This window comes from Megascapheus bottae, chromosome 16 (assembly GCF_031878675.1).
Source record: "Megascapheus bottae isolate mThoBot1 chromosome 16, mThoBot2.hap1, whole genome shotgun sequence".
Taxonomy (NCBI): domain Eukaryota; kingdom Metazoa; phylum Chordata; class Mammalia; order Rodentia; family Geomyidae; genus Megascapheus; species Megascapheus bottae.
Window position 1 is genome coordinate 7,564,927 of NC_143524.1, and position 18,815 is coordinate 7,583,741.

The 18,815-nt window shown below is 47.5% G+C and overlaps 1 protein-coding gene across 2 annotated transcripts in view; it reads right to left on the reverse strand.

Moving 5' to 3' along the window:
* Cd6 (CD6 molecule) overlaps positions 1 to 14,808 on the reverse strand; it is a 30,737-nt gene extending 15,929 nt beyond the window's left edge. Inside the window, exon 1 of one of the 2 annotated variants that reach the window (XM_090347585.1) lies at positions 14,554 to 14,799. In XM_090347585.1, coding sequence (XP_090203711.1) covers positions 14,554 to 14,602 — 49 coding nt within the window. In that variant the 5' untranslated portion in view covers positions 14,603 to 14,799. Of the gene's footprint in view, positions 1 to 14,553 lie in introns of both variants that reach the window. The other variant, XM_090347584.1, reaches the window with a different exon arrangement.
* Positions 14,809 to 18,815: the final 4,007 nt, after the last annotated feature.

The window sequence follows — 18,815 nt, forward strand, 5'->3', positions numbered from 1 at the left end:
TACCTCTTTTGTTCTGGTGGTGAATTGGAGATAAGAGCCTTGTGGATTTTCCTTCCCAGGCTAGCTTTCCATCTGGATCCTCAGATCTCAGCCTCCCGAGTGGCTAGGATTACAGGCGTGAGCCACCCATGCCTAGTTTCAAGAATATTTTTTCATGATAGGAAAGGGACTTTGAGAGGCAGACGAAACAGCAGCCTGACCCATTCCTGCCTGCCTGTCTCTAGCTGTGCAACAGCTAGATCTGGCCAGGACACTGGCTCTGAGCATACGTTGCCCAGGTGCATGGGGTGCTGTGATTCACAAGCACAGGGCTTGGTATATGCCAGCTGCTGGGATTTTTCTTCCACCCGAAGTCTTCCCTCCTTGCTGTGGTTCAGCCCTGAGTGGATATGGTACCAGGTGGCCCTGGATCAGTGAGGTTATCTGTAAAGGGAAAATTCCAGCTTTCCCAAGAGATGTGGCCTTTCTTCCCCCCATCCTGTCTTTATTCTTAACCCATCTCAAAGCTGCTTTTCATTAGTAACTTGGCTGCTTGCTACCCTGGTTCTTCAAACATGGCATCTCATGTTCTTGGAGAATAGATGGGAGCTGCGGTTGCCATGGGAACGGGAGTTTTCTTGAAAAGAAAAGGCTCTCCGGTCTTGGCATCCAGGCTCACTCCGGCTACCTCTTCTCTGCAGATCCCAGACAGCAAGATGAGACACTGAATCCTGGACGGTGACAAACACCCCAACAAAACCCTTTAGGTATGACAGTAAGGATTGGGCTCCACCATACCTTCGGCAGGACGGACACTCTGGCTCCATCTTCTAAGAATGATGGAGTGGAGGATAAGGCTGTCTAGATTTCCACCTACAGAGAAGTCTTGGATGAAGCCCCTGCATCTGATGAGGGGGAAAACCCATCCACCTGGTCTTAGAGAGAAGGAACACTGGAGCTTCCTCTTATCTTTGGTGCAACTTGGGCAACTCTCATTATGTGCCTGATTTGCTTTCCTCACCACAAGCATGTAAAAACTTCCCAGGACTCAAGTAAGATCACAAGAAAACCCCCATTCCTGCCCTCTGTAATCCCTAACAAGAGCTTGTTGAAGCTAGGTATGCCAGGAGAGCATGCCTGCAATCCAGGCTACTCAGGAGATTGAGATCTGAGGACCACAGTTCAAAGCCAGCGCAGGCAAGAAAATCTGTGAGACCCTGATCCCCAATTAACCACCAAAAAGGCTGAAGATAACATGGAGCTGTGGCTCAAGCGGTAGAGCACTAGCCTTGTGCAAAAAACAGTTCAGGAACAGTGCCCAGGCCCTGAGTTCAAGCCCAAGGACTCTCTCTTTCTCTGTCTCTCTCTGTCTCTCTCTGTCTCTCTGTCTCTCTGTCTCTCTGTCTCTCTGTCTCTCTGTCTGTCTCTCTGTCTGTCTCTCTGTCTGTCTGCCTCTCTCTCTCTCTCTCTCTCTCTCTCTCTCTCTCTCTCTCTCTCTCTCTCTCTCACACACACACACACACACACACACACACACACACACAGGCTGGGGGTAGAGGAGAGGAAGGCAAGCATGGAGGAGGAAGTGACACTCTTGGATGTCTAGTCCCCAGAACTGTAACAGCAAATCCTTGGAGCTTGTGCTAAGAAACTAAGTCACCTCCACACAAACCTACCACAAAAGTCACCTCCAGAAGGGCTTCTAGAGAATTCTGTGGAGGGAGGAGAGGAGCCAGAAAGATGGAGGGCGAAGCCTTCGTCACTTCCGGATGCCAGTAGACTCCAGAAGCCCACACATGAGTTTCAGAGCTGTGGGGACATGACTGGCGCTGAGTCCCACAAATGGTGGGTGACTAAGAATGATCCTTGAAAGTCCTCAGAGAACTGGGATCCTGTTCCTGGCAGAGAACTAAAGGGTGGGCCTACGAGTAGTACTCATTTTACTTCAGAGAGGTTCGGGGCCCGGCCCAAGTTCACAGAGAGAGTGGTGAAGTGACCAAAGTGGTGCCAAACCAGCCCGAGGCCCATCTGCCTACCACTTATCTCCAACGAACCAGTACAAAAGCCGGAAATAGAGTTGTGGTTCAAGTAATAGAACACTAGCCTTGTTGAGGTGGGGGGGGGAGAAAAGAAAAAGAAAAATGAAAGTCATTACAGGTGCTGGATGAGACTTCTATTTTCCTTTTAATGTGGTTGTGACAATGTTTTCAAATAAGGATGACTAATGTGTTTACATCATGTCTGAATTTTCAGCTAGAATGGGGGGTGGGGAGGAATAAAATTGAGCCATTGGTATGACCCTCCCAGGGCCTGAGTCTCTTCCTGATCAGAGGATGGGTTGGTGCCCTGTGTGGCAGTGCATGCCTGTAATCTTAGCACTTGGGAGGTCAAGGCAGAAAGGATTTCAAGTTCAAGGGCAGCCTGTACTAAAGAGACCCTATCACAAACAAACAACACAGGATGGGTTGGGCTACTTGGGGGCCCCGACTGAGGAGTGGGGGGACACCCTCTCCCAAGTCACAGCCTCTGATTATAGGTTGTGTTTTCTCCTCTCCAACACAGACCCCCCACCATCCACCGACTGCTTCCACCAACTGCTTCCACCAACAAATGAAACATTGTCTGCAGCAGGCTTGGTTCAGAAAAGAATTTAACATGTGAGCCTAAATGGAATGAAATCTCACAGTGAACGAATTATGCCTTTTCCAATTCTTCAATCTTTCCCATTGTATCCAGAAGAAAATCTCAGCGGGGTACCAGTGGCTCACACCCACAATCCTAGCTATTCAGGAGGCTGATATCTGAGGATCCAAGTTCAAAGTCACCTCAGGCAGACAATTCTGAGAGATTCTTATCTCCAATTAATCACCAAAAAATGATAGAGCAGCAGCCTTGAGTAAAATAGCTTAAAGGAAAGCATGAAGCCCTGAGTTCAAGCCCCAGTGCTGGCACAAAAGGAAAAGAAGGAGGCAGAAGGAAGAAGGCAGGACCCGATGTAATGCTACTCAGTCTGTAATCATCTTTCATTTTTATTTTTTTAATTTTTGTTTGGTTGGTCATGGGGCTTGAACTCTGGACCTGGGTATTGTCCCTAAGCTCTTCAGCTCAAGGCTACCACCCTACCCCCTTGAGCTACAGAGCCATGTAGGGTTTTCTAATGGTTAACTAGAGATAAGTCTCATAGACTTGGGGCTGGGAGTTTGGTCTAGTGGTAGAGTGCTCACCTAGCATACACAAAGATTCCTTGGTACCACATACACAGAAAAAAGCCAGAAATGGTGCTGAGGCTCAAGTGGTAGAGCTCTGACCTTTAGAAAGTCCAAGGACAGTGCTCAGGCCCTGAGCTCAAGCCTAAGACTGGCAAAAAAAAAAGAAAAAAAAAAAGAAAAAAAGAGTCTCATAGACTTTAGTGTCTGGGCTGGCTTTTGAACCTTGATCCTCGGATCTCAGCCTCCTGAGTAGCCAGAATTACAAGCATGAGCCACTGTGCCAGGCTCACCTCTCATCTTTTTTTTTTTTGCCAATCCTGGGTCTTGAACTTAGTGCCTGAAGACTAGAGCTCTACCACTTGAGCTACAGCACCACATCCAGCTTTTTTCTATGTGTATGTATTATCAAGGAATCAAACCCGGGTCTCCGTGCATGCTAGGCAAGCACTCTACCATGAGGCCAAGTTCTTGGCCCCCTCACCTCTCATTTTTAAACCAAGGGTGAATCCACTCCAGCTCGGATAGCGGGCTCTCTATGGGCACCTATTTCCAGTGTTTGCTTTGTGTATATGGAGATATCCTTTCCTATTTAAAACTGTCTGTGATTTTTTTCCCCATTTTTCTTGAATCACTTCCAAACCCCACTGACCTCTCTACCTCCCATTCTCCCAGTCCCCCCTCCCCACCAGTACTGTGTAGTGGTGACCTCCCTTGCCTCACGGCTGCTGGCTGCTGCTCTCTCTGCCTGAGCGTCTCCTCTCCAGTGTTGGAGCTCTCAATTCTGCTCATCCCCAGGTCTCTGTTCAGATGTCTCCTGAGGCCTCACCTGGGTCCCCGCTGCTGTGGTGCTTTGGTGACCTTGGTGCACTGTGTGTGTGTGTACTGGACTTGAACTCAGGGTCTGGGCACTGTCCTTTAGCTTTTGTACTCAAGGCAGATGCTCTACCACTTCAGCCATAGTTCTACTTTTGGCATTTTGCTAGTTAATTAAAGATAAAAGTCTCACAGACTTTCCTACCCAGGCTGGCTTAGAACTGAGATCTTCTGATCTCAGGCTTTTGAGAAGCTAGGATTTCAAATGTGAGCCACTGGCACCTGGCTCGTGACCCAAGGTTTATTATTATTATTATTGTTATTATTATTATTATTATTATTATTTTACCAGTCTTGGGACTTGAACTCAGGGCCTGAGCATTGTCCTTGGGCTTTCTCAAGGTCAGAGCTCCGTGTATGTGGTACCAAGGAATCAAACTCCCAGCCATGATACTAGTTTTTTAAATGTGTCTGTTTGTTTGTCTTTTTTAACCTGCAAGCATACAAGTTCCTTGAGGCTGGGGCTTTGTTCTAGAAGCTTTGTGGTTGGAATCAGTGCCTAACAGATAGTATCGCTTCAACAAACCAATGGCAAAAATTGAAAGAGTAGATAGACTTGGTGTGGTGATAAAGAGATGTTGAGCCAACTCCAAAATCAGATGCAGGAAAGATGGCAGCCATCAGAGGTTATACTTGAGGGAAAACTCCAAGCTAACCTAATTCCTACCAGCCTTCAGTGTGCTCTGCCAAATGGCTCTCTAAGCCAGCAAAGGGATGACTGAATTCTAACATCACCCTCTGCCAACTGTCATTATAACTAATTGGAGTATGGATCATCAATAATGACACAGCTAGTGAGGGAAGATTTCAATGGATCCAAATAATTATGTATTTACTTACAGATTCTCAGAGAATCTACCTGCAAGATACATGTTAATTACAAAGAGGAAAGAGAACCTTCACAGTAGGGAAATTCAAAAGGTAACACTTTAATGAGATCAGTAGTTGATAGATGAGCCGTGTTCCTCCTGAGACGCTGCACTGAGAAGGAAACCTCACACCTGCGAAGCTATTGCCAAAGAAGCACGGCTCGCATCTAATTATGAATTACCAGCCTGTATACTTCATATAGAAATTCAATGTCCTCCGAGAGAGAGAGAGAGAACCTGACAGAATATCCCCATGAAAGGAGAGTAAAGAGACACGAGAATGAAATGTATTCAATTAAATCGAGTTTTCTGTGGGCCTATGATTGAAATTGCTCCAAATAAAGTCTGTAGACGATTTGATAGTGTATTCATGTTAATTTCCCATTTATGCTAAACGCGTTGGGATTACATAAGAGACTATTTCAAAATAAATAAATAGTCAGGCATAGTGGCAGATGCATGTAGTCTCAGCTGTTTAGAAGGCTAAAGCAGGAGGATCATTTGAGCCTGCAAGTTTGAGACCAACTTAAGCAACCCAGTGAAGGTCTAAGACTCAAGAAAAGAAGAAAAAGAAAGAAAGAAGGAGGTAGCAAAGAAGGGAAAGGAAAGGAAGAATGGAAAGGAAAAGGAAAAGAACAAAAAAGACAAAATCAGCCAAGCACTGGTGGCTCTCGCCTGTAATCCTAGTTACTCAGAAGGCTGACATTTGAGGATCATGATTCAAAGCCAACGCAGGCAGGAAAGTCTACGAGACTCTTATCTCCAAAAAAACTGCTTAGAAAAAGCTGGAAGTGGTATTGTGGTAGAGCACTGACTGGCCTTGAACACACAGAGGCTCAGGGACAGCACCAGGCCTTGAGTTGAAGCCCCAGGACTGGCAAAATAAACTAAACTAAAATACAAGAGAAAAATCAAAACACTGGAGTATGGATGTGAAAGGGACATTATGTCTACAACCTTCTCTCAACTAGTCCAGAACACAAACTAGACACTGGGGGGGAGGGGGATGGTAAAGCCAGCATCTCTGTGACCTGCCTGCCTCACCTCCCAGTCCACATTTCACTTTCCTCTTCTGCTGCAAGGAATGGGTAGGCGGACAGCCTGCCACTGCACTTCTAGAATTCCACTTGAGCACAGCCACAAATTTTCTAAGGAACTTCATCCAGCAAACACATTTCCCCAAAAGGAGTGAACCCACAGGTGAGAAATAGAGGGGACTGGGCTTACCACATTTCTGTCTTAAGTCCCTGTCTCAGGCACCCCTCCCAGAAGAGGTGAGCACCCTAACTAAAAATATAACAACATATAGATAAAGCCTTTCCCTTGAGGCAGTAGGTGGGTGACCAGAAAGTGACAAATGGTATTGCTCAAATTTTCTAGACACCAGCCTGGCACGGTGGCCCACGCTTGTAATCCTAGGTACTCAGGAGGCTGAGATCTGAGGATTGTGGTTCAAAGCCAGCCTGGGCACTAAAGACCATGAGACTTTTATCTCCAATGAACCACTAGAAAATGAGAAGTGGCCATGTGGCTCAAAGGGTAGGGCAGTAGCCTTGAGCCGAAGAGCTCAGAGACACAGTCCAGGCTCAGAGTTCAAGACTCATGACTGACCAAAAAAAAAAACAAATCTAGACACTGATTTTCCTTCTATGAAATGGGCACTGTCATCCTCCACTGTGCACCTGGCTCTGAAGACACGGCCAGTTGATTCTGCCAGAACAGCAGGTGAGCTCCAGAGTTAGATAGACTCCCCGCAAAAGCAACCAGCTCTGTGCCTCTGGCCTTCCCTTCCTGTGTCTCTCCACATGGCCCTGAGCCTCAGTCTCATGAAGATTTCATGGGCTTCTTCTTGGGGTGAAACTCCCCCCATCAGGACGGGGTCACAGGGAGCGCAGGAGGCTAAACCTCCTTCTGACTCTTCCTTAGCACAAGAGGGGCCCCACGGGCATCGTGACTTGCAGAGGAAAGCAAGGGGTGGCTTTCCTATGATGAGGACCCACTCCAGAAACTCTGAAGGGCCCCGCAGCCTCCTCCACAACTCAACAACTTACTGCTCTTCCTCTTGGCCCCTCTCAGTTGCCATTTTCAGGCAGGAGCCAGTCCAGCCTCAGGAGTCTACAAAATGTCGGACAGAAATGAGCTTGGCGCCATTTTCCCCTCCTGCTATCTTGTATCTTCCTGTTCTGGCCTCATCCCCAGCATCAGTTAGGACCTGCTAGGACCCTCTTAGCATCCCAGCCACTCTAGAACTTCTCTAAGTGAGTCATGGTGAACCCCTCAGCACCTGCTGCTGTTGGTCTTGCTTAGAGCTGAAGAGACAAGCTCAGAAGTAGCAGAACTGATCCTACGTTAGCCCATGATGGGGTAGAACGCTTTTCCAAGAGTGGAGCTGGCTTCCCCGCAGTCATTCTGAGGTGCATAGGGTTCTCTGCTCTATCTCCAGGGCTGGGAAAGAGTGAGTACTGACCTCAAATCAGGTCACTCTAGGAAAAGTCACACCACTCTCTCTTGCTTCTGTTAATCAGCAACGTGGACACAGTCTCTCCGATCTCTCAGGGCTGTGATGAGAAGGGAGTTTTATGCATTTACAGAGTGCCACCGCAGAGGTCAGCGTCCTGTCACTGCCTGGAGAATGTCTGTGGATATTCCTCTCCAGAATATATCAGCCACTGCATGGAGTGGGGGGGGAAGGGGGTTGGTCAGCAGGACATCATGGAATCCCCATTCTAACCAGTCAAATGAGCCAACACAGAGGAACGAGCCTGGGCTGAAGCTCCTTTGGAAACTCTGGCCCCACCAGGTACTCGTGGTTCAGACCCTGAATCCTCACTACTCAGGAGGCTGAGATCTGAAGCTCATGGTTCAAAGCCAGCCCAGGCAGAAAAGTCTGTGAGACTCTTATCTCCGATCAACCAGCTAAAGGCGAGAAGTGGAGGCCTCAAGTGGTAGAGTGTCAGTCTTCAGTGAAAAAGCCAAATGAGAGAGCAAGACATCCAGAGTTCAAGTCCCAGTACCAGTGTGGGGGGGGCACATGAATGTGTCTGTGTGTGCGCGCCGTGCGCGTGTGCACACACATACACACACACACACACACACACACACAAATGTCTGACTCAGCTAGGTACTTCTGCCTGCAATCTTTTTTCTTTTGAAATTATACTCAGACACGACATTTCAAAACTAGCTCTGAGAAGCCCATCACTCAACTTCCCCCTTGCCCTGCCAGGGTGACAGGCTTCATGTAATGTGATAGAACACATTGTCCAACAGGAAGTTGGAGGTGGCACGACGCAACTGACAGAGTGACACACCACTCAACTACCACTGGTCTTGCATACATTTGGTTTTTAAATTCCTCTGTTCCTGGAATGTTTTCTCCCACCTATGCTAATGCAACCTCAGAGAGCACAAAGCCTCCCCTGAGGTCACCTCTTGGCACACCCTGTCCTGACTTCTAGCTCCAGCACATTGAAGCCCATCTTTCAGAATGTAGGTTTTAGAGATGGATTTGGTGTGTGTGTGTGTGTGTGTGTGTGTGTGTGTGTGTGTGTGTGTGCGCACGCGCATGCGTGGGCATGCCATTATTGGAACTTGAACTTAGGGTCTTACACTTTGCTTTTTTGCTCAAGGCTGGTGTTCTACCACTTGAGCCACTCCTCTACTTCTGGATTTTTGCTGGTTAGCTGGAGATAAGAGTCTCACAGATTTGTCTGCCCAGGCTAGCTTCAAACTACAGTCCTCAGATCGGAGGACTGAATAGAAAGGTTTGCAGGAGTGAGCCACCAGCACCTAGCTGAGCAGGTGATAGTTTTTCTCTTCTGTCCTTCCTCATGGCTAGCTAAGAATGCCTCCCTGACACTCACCAACCTCTCTTTTGAGCCAAAGGAGAGCAGCAAAGCATCTGCCTGGAAATTAAATACACTATTTTGTTTTCATTACACGTTATCACTATTGCTTTATAATAGCATCCCTTTGAAGCCAGCCAGATAGTCTCTTGTAAAAAATAAACATACGTAGCTGAGTAATGACGGTTTATACTTGTAATCCTAGCTACTCGGAGAGTTTAGCTGAGATCTGAGGATCATTTTTATAAGCCAGCGAGTGCAGGAAAAGTCTGTGAGACTATTTCCAATGAAGCAGCCAGAAGCCAGAACTATGGCTCCAGTGACAGAACACCAGCCTTGGACAAAAAAGAAAAAAAGGGGGGGGGGGAAGCTAAAGAACAACACTCAGGTCCTGAGTTCAAACTCTCATATAGGCAACAAATAAATAGATCAGCACATGTATTTATACTTAAAGTGTTAGGTGAAGACAGTGATGGCACTTTCCACAGCAGATAAGGAGACTGGAAAGAGAGCCCCACAATGCTGCATGAATAACTCCCCAGGCCTTGACTCTAGGCTTGGAGCCAGGGAGATGAGCGAAGAGGGTGGGTGGATTGTGGAAAGGCACTGCCGAGCAGGCCTGGTACCTGGTATGGCTTTGCAGTTGGTGAGTCCAATCAGTGTACTGAGCTTGTGGAGAATGGCTGATTCCCCAGTGGTCTAGGCAGCCTTGCAGGCCCTCCATCCTGTGTCCTGAAGCCTCCGTTGGGGCCATCTGCTTCATCTTCCTTGTCCCAGCGTGAATTCTTTAGCCTCTAACCCAACAGCTGAAGCCCAAATTCCCTCACTTTTCTTGTCCACCAGCAAGACAGGCACAGCCATGGAGTCTCACCAAACTCTGAACTCAGGTGGCTGGTGCATCCTGCTCCTACCACATATTCTCTGTAACCATTGGTATCCAGCTCAATGAGCCAGGCCTGTCACCTTTGGTCAGCCACAGCCGTGACACCATGAAAGTGTCCCCATGTGGACCACACCACACCACACCACACCACACCGAAGATAGGCAAAAGCTAGTCTGCACTCCTGTTACATTCAGGAGTTAGATTGCTGACAAGAAGAATATGAAGAGAAATCAGGATGGAAAAGTAAAAGTAAGCCAGGCACCGGTGGTGGCTCAAGCCTATATTTCCAGCTACTAAGGAGGCTGAGACCTGAGGATTATGGTTTGAAACCAGCCCCAGCAGGAAGTCCATAAGACTCCTTTATTTCCACTGATCTATCAAAAAAGCCAGAAGTGGGGCTGTGGATCAAGTGGTAGAGCACTAGGCTTAAGCACAAAAGCTCAAAGACAGCACACATCTCAGAAGCAGAAAACAAAAGAAGTAGAAGTGTGTGTTTAACTGAACCCAATCAAGTGAGGAGGCACAGGTTGAATTCATTTATACCCAAAAGCTGTGATTTGAAGGATCTATCCAGCTGGAGAGCGTTCCCTGTCCAGAAGGGTCTATCTTTTCTTTGTTAAAAAAAAAAAATGGCTGGGCGCGGTGGCTCATGCCTGTAATCCTAGCTACTCAGGAGGCTGAGATCTGAGGGTCAAGTTCAATGCTTCAGCCTATCAATTCCTTCACACCCAGGCTTGATCCCCAGCACCCCAAGGCAAAAAAAAAACAAACAAAAAACTATTAAATTCCTAAATGTAGTTTAGAATATCAAAGGCAGCTCTAGCCAATAGTAATACAAGGCAAGCTACATGTATAATTTTAAATTCTCTAGTAGTTCCATTTAAAGTAGAGAGGAATAAGCCAATTTAATGCTAATCAAATTTATTTAGCACTCTATAATAAAATACTATCATTTCAACTTGTGATTCACACACATTTTATTAAGGAGAGTTATTATATCCCTTTAGTGGTTATCTTCACTGCTATAAATTTTACGCTGTACACGTCTCGATTTGAACTACCACTTTTATTATTATTATCTTGAAGTAGCTGTACAAAGGGGTTGCAATTCAACTTGTCAGTTTATGAGTGCAATATGTCTTATCAAACTACTGCATTTTAAACACATATACCAGTGCAGTGGTAACTGCATTAGATCCCACAGTTTTAAGGGAATTAATTAGCTATATCTGAGCCAGACACTTATTATTTAAGGAAGCTTCCTCCTTTTAGCTTGATTGGCTCAAATATTAATCAAAGTCCCCTTGAAAGCCACTGTTAAAAATTATCGGGCTTAAAAATGAGATGAAATTTGTAAGCCAGGCACTGGTGGCTCATGCTTATAATCCTAGCTATTTCGAGAGCTGAGACCTGGGGATCACAGTTCACAGTCAGCTTGAGCAGAAACATGCGAGCATCTTCTCTCCAATTAACCCGCAAAAAAGCTAGAGCATCAGCCTTAAAAAGTAAAAAAAAAAAACAAAACAAAACAAAACTACGGGAGAGTTTGAGGCCCTGAGTTCTGGTCCCATCACTGGCATTATCCCCTTCAAAAAAAAAAAAAAAGTTGTAAGTTGAACTTCCAAGTTAAGGAAAATAGAGTCTTGATTTTCAAAAAAAAAAAAAAAAATGTTTTTTTTTTAGTGTTGGAGATTGAACCCAGAGCCTTGCACATACTAGGCAAATAATGTACCACTGAACTTCCAACTCAGCAGAGGACATTTTGTGTGTGTGTGTGTGTGTGTGTGCGCGCGCGCGCGCGCGCGCGCGCGTGTGGCCTGTGGCCTGAGTGCTGTCCCTTAGATGTTTCATTCAAGGATGTCACTCTACCATCCGAACCATAGCTCCACTTGTGGCCTATGGACCCTTTGTTGGAGATAAGTCTCATGGGCTTTCCTCAGCTCTCAGCCTCCTGAGTAGCTAGGAGTACAGGCATGAGCCACGAGTGCTGGGCATGGAATTGTTTTCAAAGTAGGCACTGGCAGCCTTTCCAGCTCACAAAAGCAGCCTGCGCGGTGCTCGTCACCACACCGTCCTGTGGAATGAATTGGAGTTGTGGACCTCTTCCACTCGGGTGGGAAACACTTTTCACACAGCAGCATGTCTCAGATTTGAGTAAGTCCTTTCAGGGCAAAGCCCCATTCTGCTAATGAGGAAACTGAGGCCAAGAGAAGGAAAAAGGAGCCCAGGTACCAGTGGAATTCGAAGCAGGACTGGGGTAACATCTCAGGCCTTGACTCCATCTACCTACCACAGGCACTGGCTTCTAGCTCATTCTCTTGGCTCTTTTATTCCCCAGGGGCTGAGCAAGAAACTGAGGTACAGAATTGGAGTGTCCTAGACCTTAGGCCACTGAGCAGTATATCATTTGAATTAGAGAACCAAGTCTCGGTCACACATTGACATAAAGGACCAATCAGAAACCAGCTCAGACCTCAGGCTGCCTGGGCAAAGAAATGGGATTTAGGGAAGAGCGCTGAGTATCAAGACTGAGGAGAGGAAAGATCCGCCCGAGCCCAGGAAGTCTAGATTCTACCAGCCCTGTCCTGCAAGCAGAGCCAGGCAGCCTACCCAGGATTTGAGCACCGCTCTTTGGACCAGAACCCCTCCTACACACTTCTTTTTTTCCCCTCCCTTCCTTTCTATTCTATCATTTTTCTTTCTTTCCTTCCCTAATCACCTTTCCCCAATATAGCTGGTCCAACCACAGACACAAGATTTGAGTTCATCTGGGCCTGCAGAACCAGGTAAAGAGAACCAGGATTGGCCTTGAGAGCCAGCAGTGAGGCCTCCCCAACTTCAGCACCTCGATGGGGGCTATGGGACTCCTTTGGGTTGCCTACAACGCCCTTCCTGTCAGGCCACCATTTCTCAGCAGGAAGACATCGACCAGGGATCTGGAGAGGGTCGGGAGCAGCGTGGACTGCCAATCAATCACATCAACGGAAGGCCATTCCCTTGCTCAGAAAGCTTTCAGCCCCTCTGAATGTGATTTGGGGGTGATGACATCTTCCTCATCTCCCTTGTCCCCCTTTTAACAGAGTGGACTTTGGCTTCCAGCCCCAGGACACCCTTTCAACTCTGATCTATCTCGGATCACAAACTGGTTTGGGCCACCATTTTCTTTTTCTTCTTTATTAATGACAAAGGATAGCTGTTTCCTACTTAACAAAAACGAGGTAGATGATTTTTCTTTGAAATCTAAACTTGTATCAGGAACAAGAAATGGGTCGGTGAGTCAACACCATTTGAAAAACATAGCAGAGACCACAGTGGCAGTAAGAGGAACATGGTGGGTGGGGGTGACAAAGCCCTGGGGTATGGAGTGGCTCCTGGACCCTCCCTTAGATCCACTGAACCTTGCCACATCCAGTGGTCCCACTCCCTACAGACTCCAGGGAAGAAGGTCTGACCCAGCCTAGTTCTCATTGTCATTGGGCAGCTATGGAGGGAGCCAGTGGAGGTGGCAAAGGCCTCTGGGACCACTGCTTAATCCTGAGAATCTCAGACAAGGCAGCTGTGATGAAGAAGCAGAAGATGGCCTCACCACATCATCTGCCCTTAGCTCAGGACAGAAAGCAACTGAGTTTCTGGTGTTCCTTTGGTTGTTATTGTTCTGCTACTGGGGCGGCTTGAACACGGGTTCTAGCTGCTGTCCCTTTGCTTTTTTTTCTTTTTTCTTTCTTTTTTTTTTTTTTTTTTGCACTCAAGACTGGTGCTTGACCATTTTGAGCCACAGTTCTGCTTCTGACTTTTTGGTAATTAATTGTCGATAAGTGTCTCATAGACTTTTCTTCCTAGCCTGGTACTAAGTCATGATCTTTAGATCTCAGCCTGTTGAGCAGCTAAGATTACAGGCCTGGGGCCAGAGATGCCTGGCTGGAACTACTGTTCTGGGAAACTGCTGGTCAAGTTGAGGCCTTGGCCTTCGGGGCTGAAGCCATGCTAAAACCCCACTCCCCGCATCAAATGGCTTTCCCAGAACCACCTCAGAACACATATCGGCCTGAGATGTAGGCAGAGGGGCGACATCTCAGAGCCCTGCATTCTTGCTCCCAGCCCCAGCACAATGCTCCTTCCATACCCAGAGGCCTTCCTGGGTCTCCCATACAACAAACTGAAAGCACTCAGCTGCCCCACCTCACGGCCCCCCACCAACTAGCCAAGTCTCAAATTCCATTTCCCTATCAGCTCCTCAACCTGAGGCAGGACCTCCTGGGTCTCTGGGCTACTGCTATGACCAATGTGGCCTCTGCACTCTGCAGGACAGGGTCTGACGCACACAGCCCTGGGGCCCCAGGATCCTTAGAGGATACCTTAGCACTGGGGGCAGCTCAGGATGGTGCAGCTGGCCCTTAAGAACTTTCCTGCTCATTTGTGCCCCAAACTACCCCACCCTCCCCCATACACACAATATATTAAAAACCACCAGGGACCAGCTGGCAGGAGCTCTTGGGAACCTCCTGTTTCTCCAACTTGGTGAACCCCAAGCTTTGGCTTTTCTTTTGAAATGACTCTTTTCTGGTCCTGTCCCTCTGGAAGGTGAGGTTCCCTCTTGTGAGTTGGGAAGCAATAATGGTGGGAGTTGCGCCTTTCTCTTCAGATGTCCTTGATAAGACGCAAAGGTCACTGCCTATGACACATCCCACGAGGCCTGTGAGCACAGGGCACTGTCTAGCTAGTCCTGATCCTCAGGGGAGTTCCTCTGAACTATTGTCACAACCAGGGTCCCTTGTTTTCCAGGTATGATCTGGACTAAAAAAATCCCAGAAAGGTCGCCATGAGGAACAGCCAGAAAGAAGCCAAGCAAGTAGGACTGAGGTCCCCTAGCGCCTGAGGTGACAGAAAGAGCTACCTGTGAGGGTGGTGGCCAGGAATCCAGTGAGCCCAACGAAGAACCACATGGCTGTTGTCCTCTCTGAGCATCACACGTCCCTGTCCAGGGGAAGTGTCATCCTGGGGTCAGGAGATGGACAACGTGTGCCGGTGTCGTCCTTGTGCCCTCTTTGTTCCTGTGGGCGTCTTTGTCTCTGTGCCTCTCTCCGGCTTACGAGTATCTCACGCTTCTACGTTCTGCTTGTGGTTTTGATCTCCAGGAAGCTGGGCTGGTGTTTTGGAGGCTGGGGTAGAGAGGGAGCCCCAGATGCTTCCACCATGAGCCCACCCAGCTCAACTGAACCCCCCCACACACACACATACACACATACAACTTCCAAGGAAAGCAAAGGGAAATGAGGGGCTGTGCCTCTATCCGGATAGACCAAGGGAAAACTGGCTCATAGTAGATGCTTACCTAACACAAACTAGAAAAAACTACCGGTACCCTGTTAACTCCTTTTGTAGAATCAGACTCATGGGATTTAGTCCCAAGTTTTCCCTTCTCCTGAGGAGAAGGTGCTGAGGAGCAAAGAGGGCTGTGGTCATAATGCAACGTTCAAGAGATAACAGCCTAAGTTTTTCACCACCAAATCTGATGGTAAAGAACCTGAGAGAAAGGCGCGCTCTGGTCGCTCACGCCTTGAATCCTAGCTACTTAAGGGGCTGAGATCTGAGGATGGAGGGTTGAATTTAGCCAAGGAAGGAAGGTCTATGAGACTCTTATCCATAATTAACCACCAAAAACCCAGTAGTGGAGCTATGGCTCAAATGGTAAAGCACTAACCTCAAATATGAGCTGTTCACAGATGGCACAGGAGGTCCAGCTCCTAACACCTCTGAGTAGCAACTGAGTGCCCTCTGTGAGACTTGACATGCTTTCAGCAGCCTTTGAGCCACAAAAACAACAGGGGCAATTTGCTGGAGAATGGCAGGCACTGTCTGGGAAATGCTGTGGTCCAATTGGACTGCAGTCAATGACTGGGTAAAAAAGAGATGGGAAGAATTAGGTTTAATTCAGCATTGCTCTCCTCTGTTGCATACTTGAAGTGCTGAATAACTATTTGCCAAGAAAATGAAGGAATTGATCATTTGGCTCTCCAGGCAGAACCATGGAGTCTAGAAAGGCGCTGGCTCTCCACTCTAGCCCTGCCTGGTAGGATCTTGTCTCCTGGCCCTCCACTTCCTCCTCATCCTGGCTGGCCTTCATTTTCTTTTCCTGTGGCATGTCAGAGATTCCTCAAGATGAATCACTTGATTGGCAGTTTTGGGGAGTCATCTGGAGCCAGGCCCTACACACCGGAAGGCCCCAGCAGGCCCTGGGATGGGGGGGAGGGAGGGGTGGAATCCCTCGGGCATCAGCTGAGGCCGCCCTCTAGTGGAGAGTCACAGTCGTGGGCAGCACAGGGGACTCATGGGTAGATCTAACAGCTGGGTTCAATTCCACTGCTCTCCAAAGGCTGCAGCCTGAGGGGCTCTGGGATGGACTCCATGAGAGGGGGAGGGAGGGGACGACCTTCTTGACCTCTAAGAACATGCGGCCCACGAGTTCAAGCCATCCTCAGAGGCGAGAAAATTATTTTAAACTATTTTGTGTGTGGTTGTACATAGGCTAGGATTGGGACTTGAACTTAGGGCCTAGGTGCTGTCCCTTAGTTTTTTTCACTCAATTAGTGCTGTAAGCCGGGCACTGTGGCTCATGCCCGTAATCCTAGCTACTTAGGAGGCTACTGAGGATCGCAGTTCAGTCAGCTCAGGCACTTAAGTCTATGAGACTCTTATCTCCAATTAACCACCAGAAAACCAGAAGTGATGCTATGGCTCGAGGGGTAGGGCGGTAGCCTTGAGCTAAGAACTCAGGGACAACTCCCAGGCCCAGATTTCAAGTTCCATAACTGACAAAAAAAAAAAAAAAAACTTTGGTGCACATGCATGCACATATGAACACACACACACATCATACCATTTGGTGGGAGGGAAAGATGTTGAGTCCTTTTTGACTTTGTTAAATGAAATGTGCATGACAAACTAGCCGAGCAATAAACTATAATGGAGAAAACCTGCTATAATTTTTTTTTAAAAATCAAAAAGGAAATGGGAAAAAATGAAACAGAAAGAATAGACAGACAGAAGGATGGGCAGGTGGCTGCGGGGGGAGGAGTTTGGGGGAGGAAGGGGACTTCTGGCAGGGGATGGTGACCAAATAGCACCTGGCCAGCAGGCTGCCATGACAGAATAACCTCCACGCTATTCATGGTGCACAAATGAAGCTTTGACCAAGAAGCTGGAAGGTGAATCTAGCTGGATGCTGATCAAAGAGCTCATCTTTATTTATAATTCTCCCAATCGGGATCTTTTGATCTCATTTCGCAAGGGTTACCTAATAGTCCTCCATCCTTGAAGAATCCAAGCTTTCGTCAGTTTTTTTTTTTTTTCACCCAGACTACATCTCTCTCCTAACCTTGACCCAGCAAAAGAGAGTAAGCAACACTGTGGAAAGAAATTGGAATCCCTAAGCTAGAAGGAAGAACCAGAGAGGTCTTGTGCTTCTGTGAGGCCTTGAGGAAGGTTTCATGCAATCAAGACTTTAGTTCGCTAAAATAGTTTATGTTCTTAGGGATTCTTTGCAGATAGGAGCACCAACTCAGAAGGCTACGTTTGCTGAAGACTCCATGGCTAAGAAGGAGTAGGAATTTTCTAGTGCTGGGCTCTGAACTCACTCACATCTCTCCAACCAGCACCTTGAACTTGGACCCATGCGTAAGTCAGCCTATTTTCTTTTTTGTTGGTTGTGGGGTTTGCACTCAGGGACTAGGTGCTGTCCCTGAGCTCTTTTGTGAAAAGCTAGTGCTCTACCACTTTGGGCCACAGAGCCACTTCTGGTTTTCTGCTGGTCCATTGGAGAGAAGAATCTCATGCCTGCCGCTGGTGACTCACACCCGTAATCATAGCTACGCAGGAGGCTGAGATCTGAGAATCCTGGTTCAAAGCCAGCCCTGGTGGGAAAGTCCGAGACACTGAATTAACCACTCGAAAATCAGAAGTGGTGCTGTGGTTCAAACAGTAGAGCATTAGCCTTGAACAAAAGAGCTCAGGGACAGTGCCCAGGCCCTGAGTTCAAGCACCATGATGAGGAAGCTGAGGAGGAGGAGGAGGAGGAGGAGGAGGAGGAGGAGGAGGAGGAGGAGGAGTCATTGTCTCATGGACTTCCCTGTTGGGGCTGGCTTCAAACTGCAATCCTCAAATCTCTAGCCCCGGAGTAGCTAGGATTACAAGTGTGAGCCACTGGTGCCCAGTAATTCAGTGTTTTGATGGTAAGAAGACAGGAATGTCCTAGCATAAAGGCTTTCTTTGACTGAAGCAAGCACCTCTACCACTGTAGACTCTGGTCCTATGAGGTCCTAACGCTCTGGAGTTATTCACAACCTGATGATGTAAAGCAACAGGAATTGACTCATACAGTGCTGGAAGCTACAAGTCTGAATTCAAGGTCAAGGTATAGCAACCCTGTGTTTGCTTTTTTCTGTCTCCAGGGGAGATTCCCTTGCTGTGTTTTCTGATGGCAAATGACCCCATGTTGCCAGAAGTCCTAATTGTCATGCAGAATCGCAGGCCCTTGAGATCCACATGCACGGAGCATTTCAAGGTGTCTCACTAAATTAAAAAACAGGAGAGTCTCACGAGGTGGGAGTTTTGTTTTGGTTTGGTTTGGTTTTGCCAGTCCTGGGGCTTGAACTCAGGGCCTGAGCACTGTCTTTGGGCTTTCTCAAAGCTAGAGCTCCTCCACTTGAGCCACAGCACAACTTCTGGCTTTTTCTATATATGTGGTCGAGGAATTGAACCTGGGTCTTTGTGCATGCTAGGCAAGTACTCTACCACTAGGCCAAACTCCTAGCCCATGAGGTGGAAGTTTTAGCGAGGAATTTATTTTAATATAACAGGATTAAAGTAGGAAGAAAAAGGAGAGAAAAGGCACCTCATCCTAGAAGTGCAGGGATGGAAGCTATTCAATTAAATGTGGTGAGATCTAATAGTGGAATAAACCTTTTCTTTTTATTATAATTAAAGAAATGCTCATGGTTGGGGCTGGGAGTTTGGCCTAGTGGTAGAGTGCTTGCCTGGCATGCATGAAGCCCTGCGTTCCATTCCTCAGTACCACATACACAGAAAAAGCCAGAAGTGGTGCTGTGGCGCAAGTGGCAAAGCACTAACCTTGAGCAAAAAGTGTCCAAGTCCAGGACC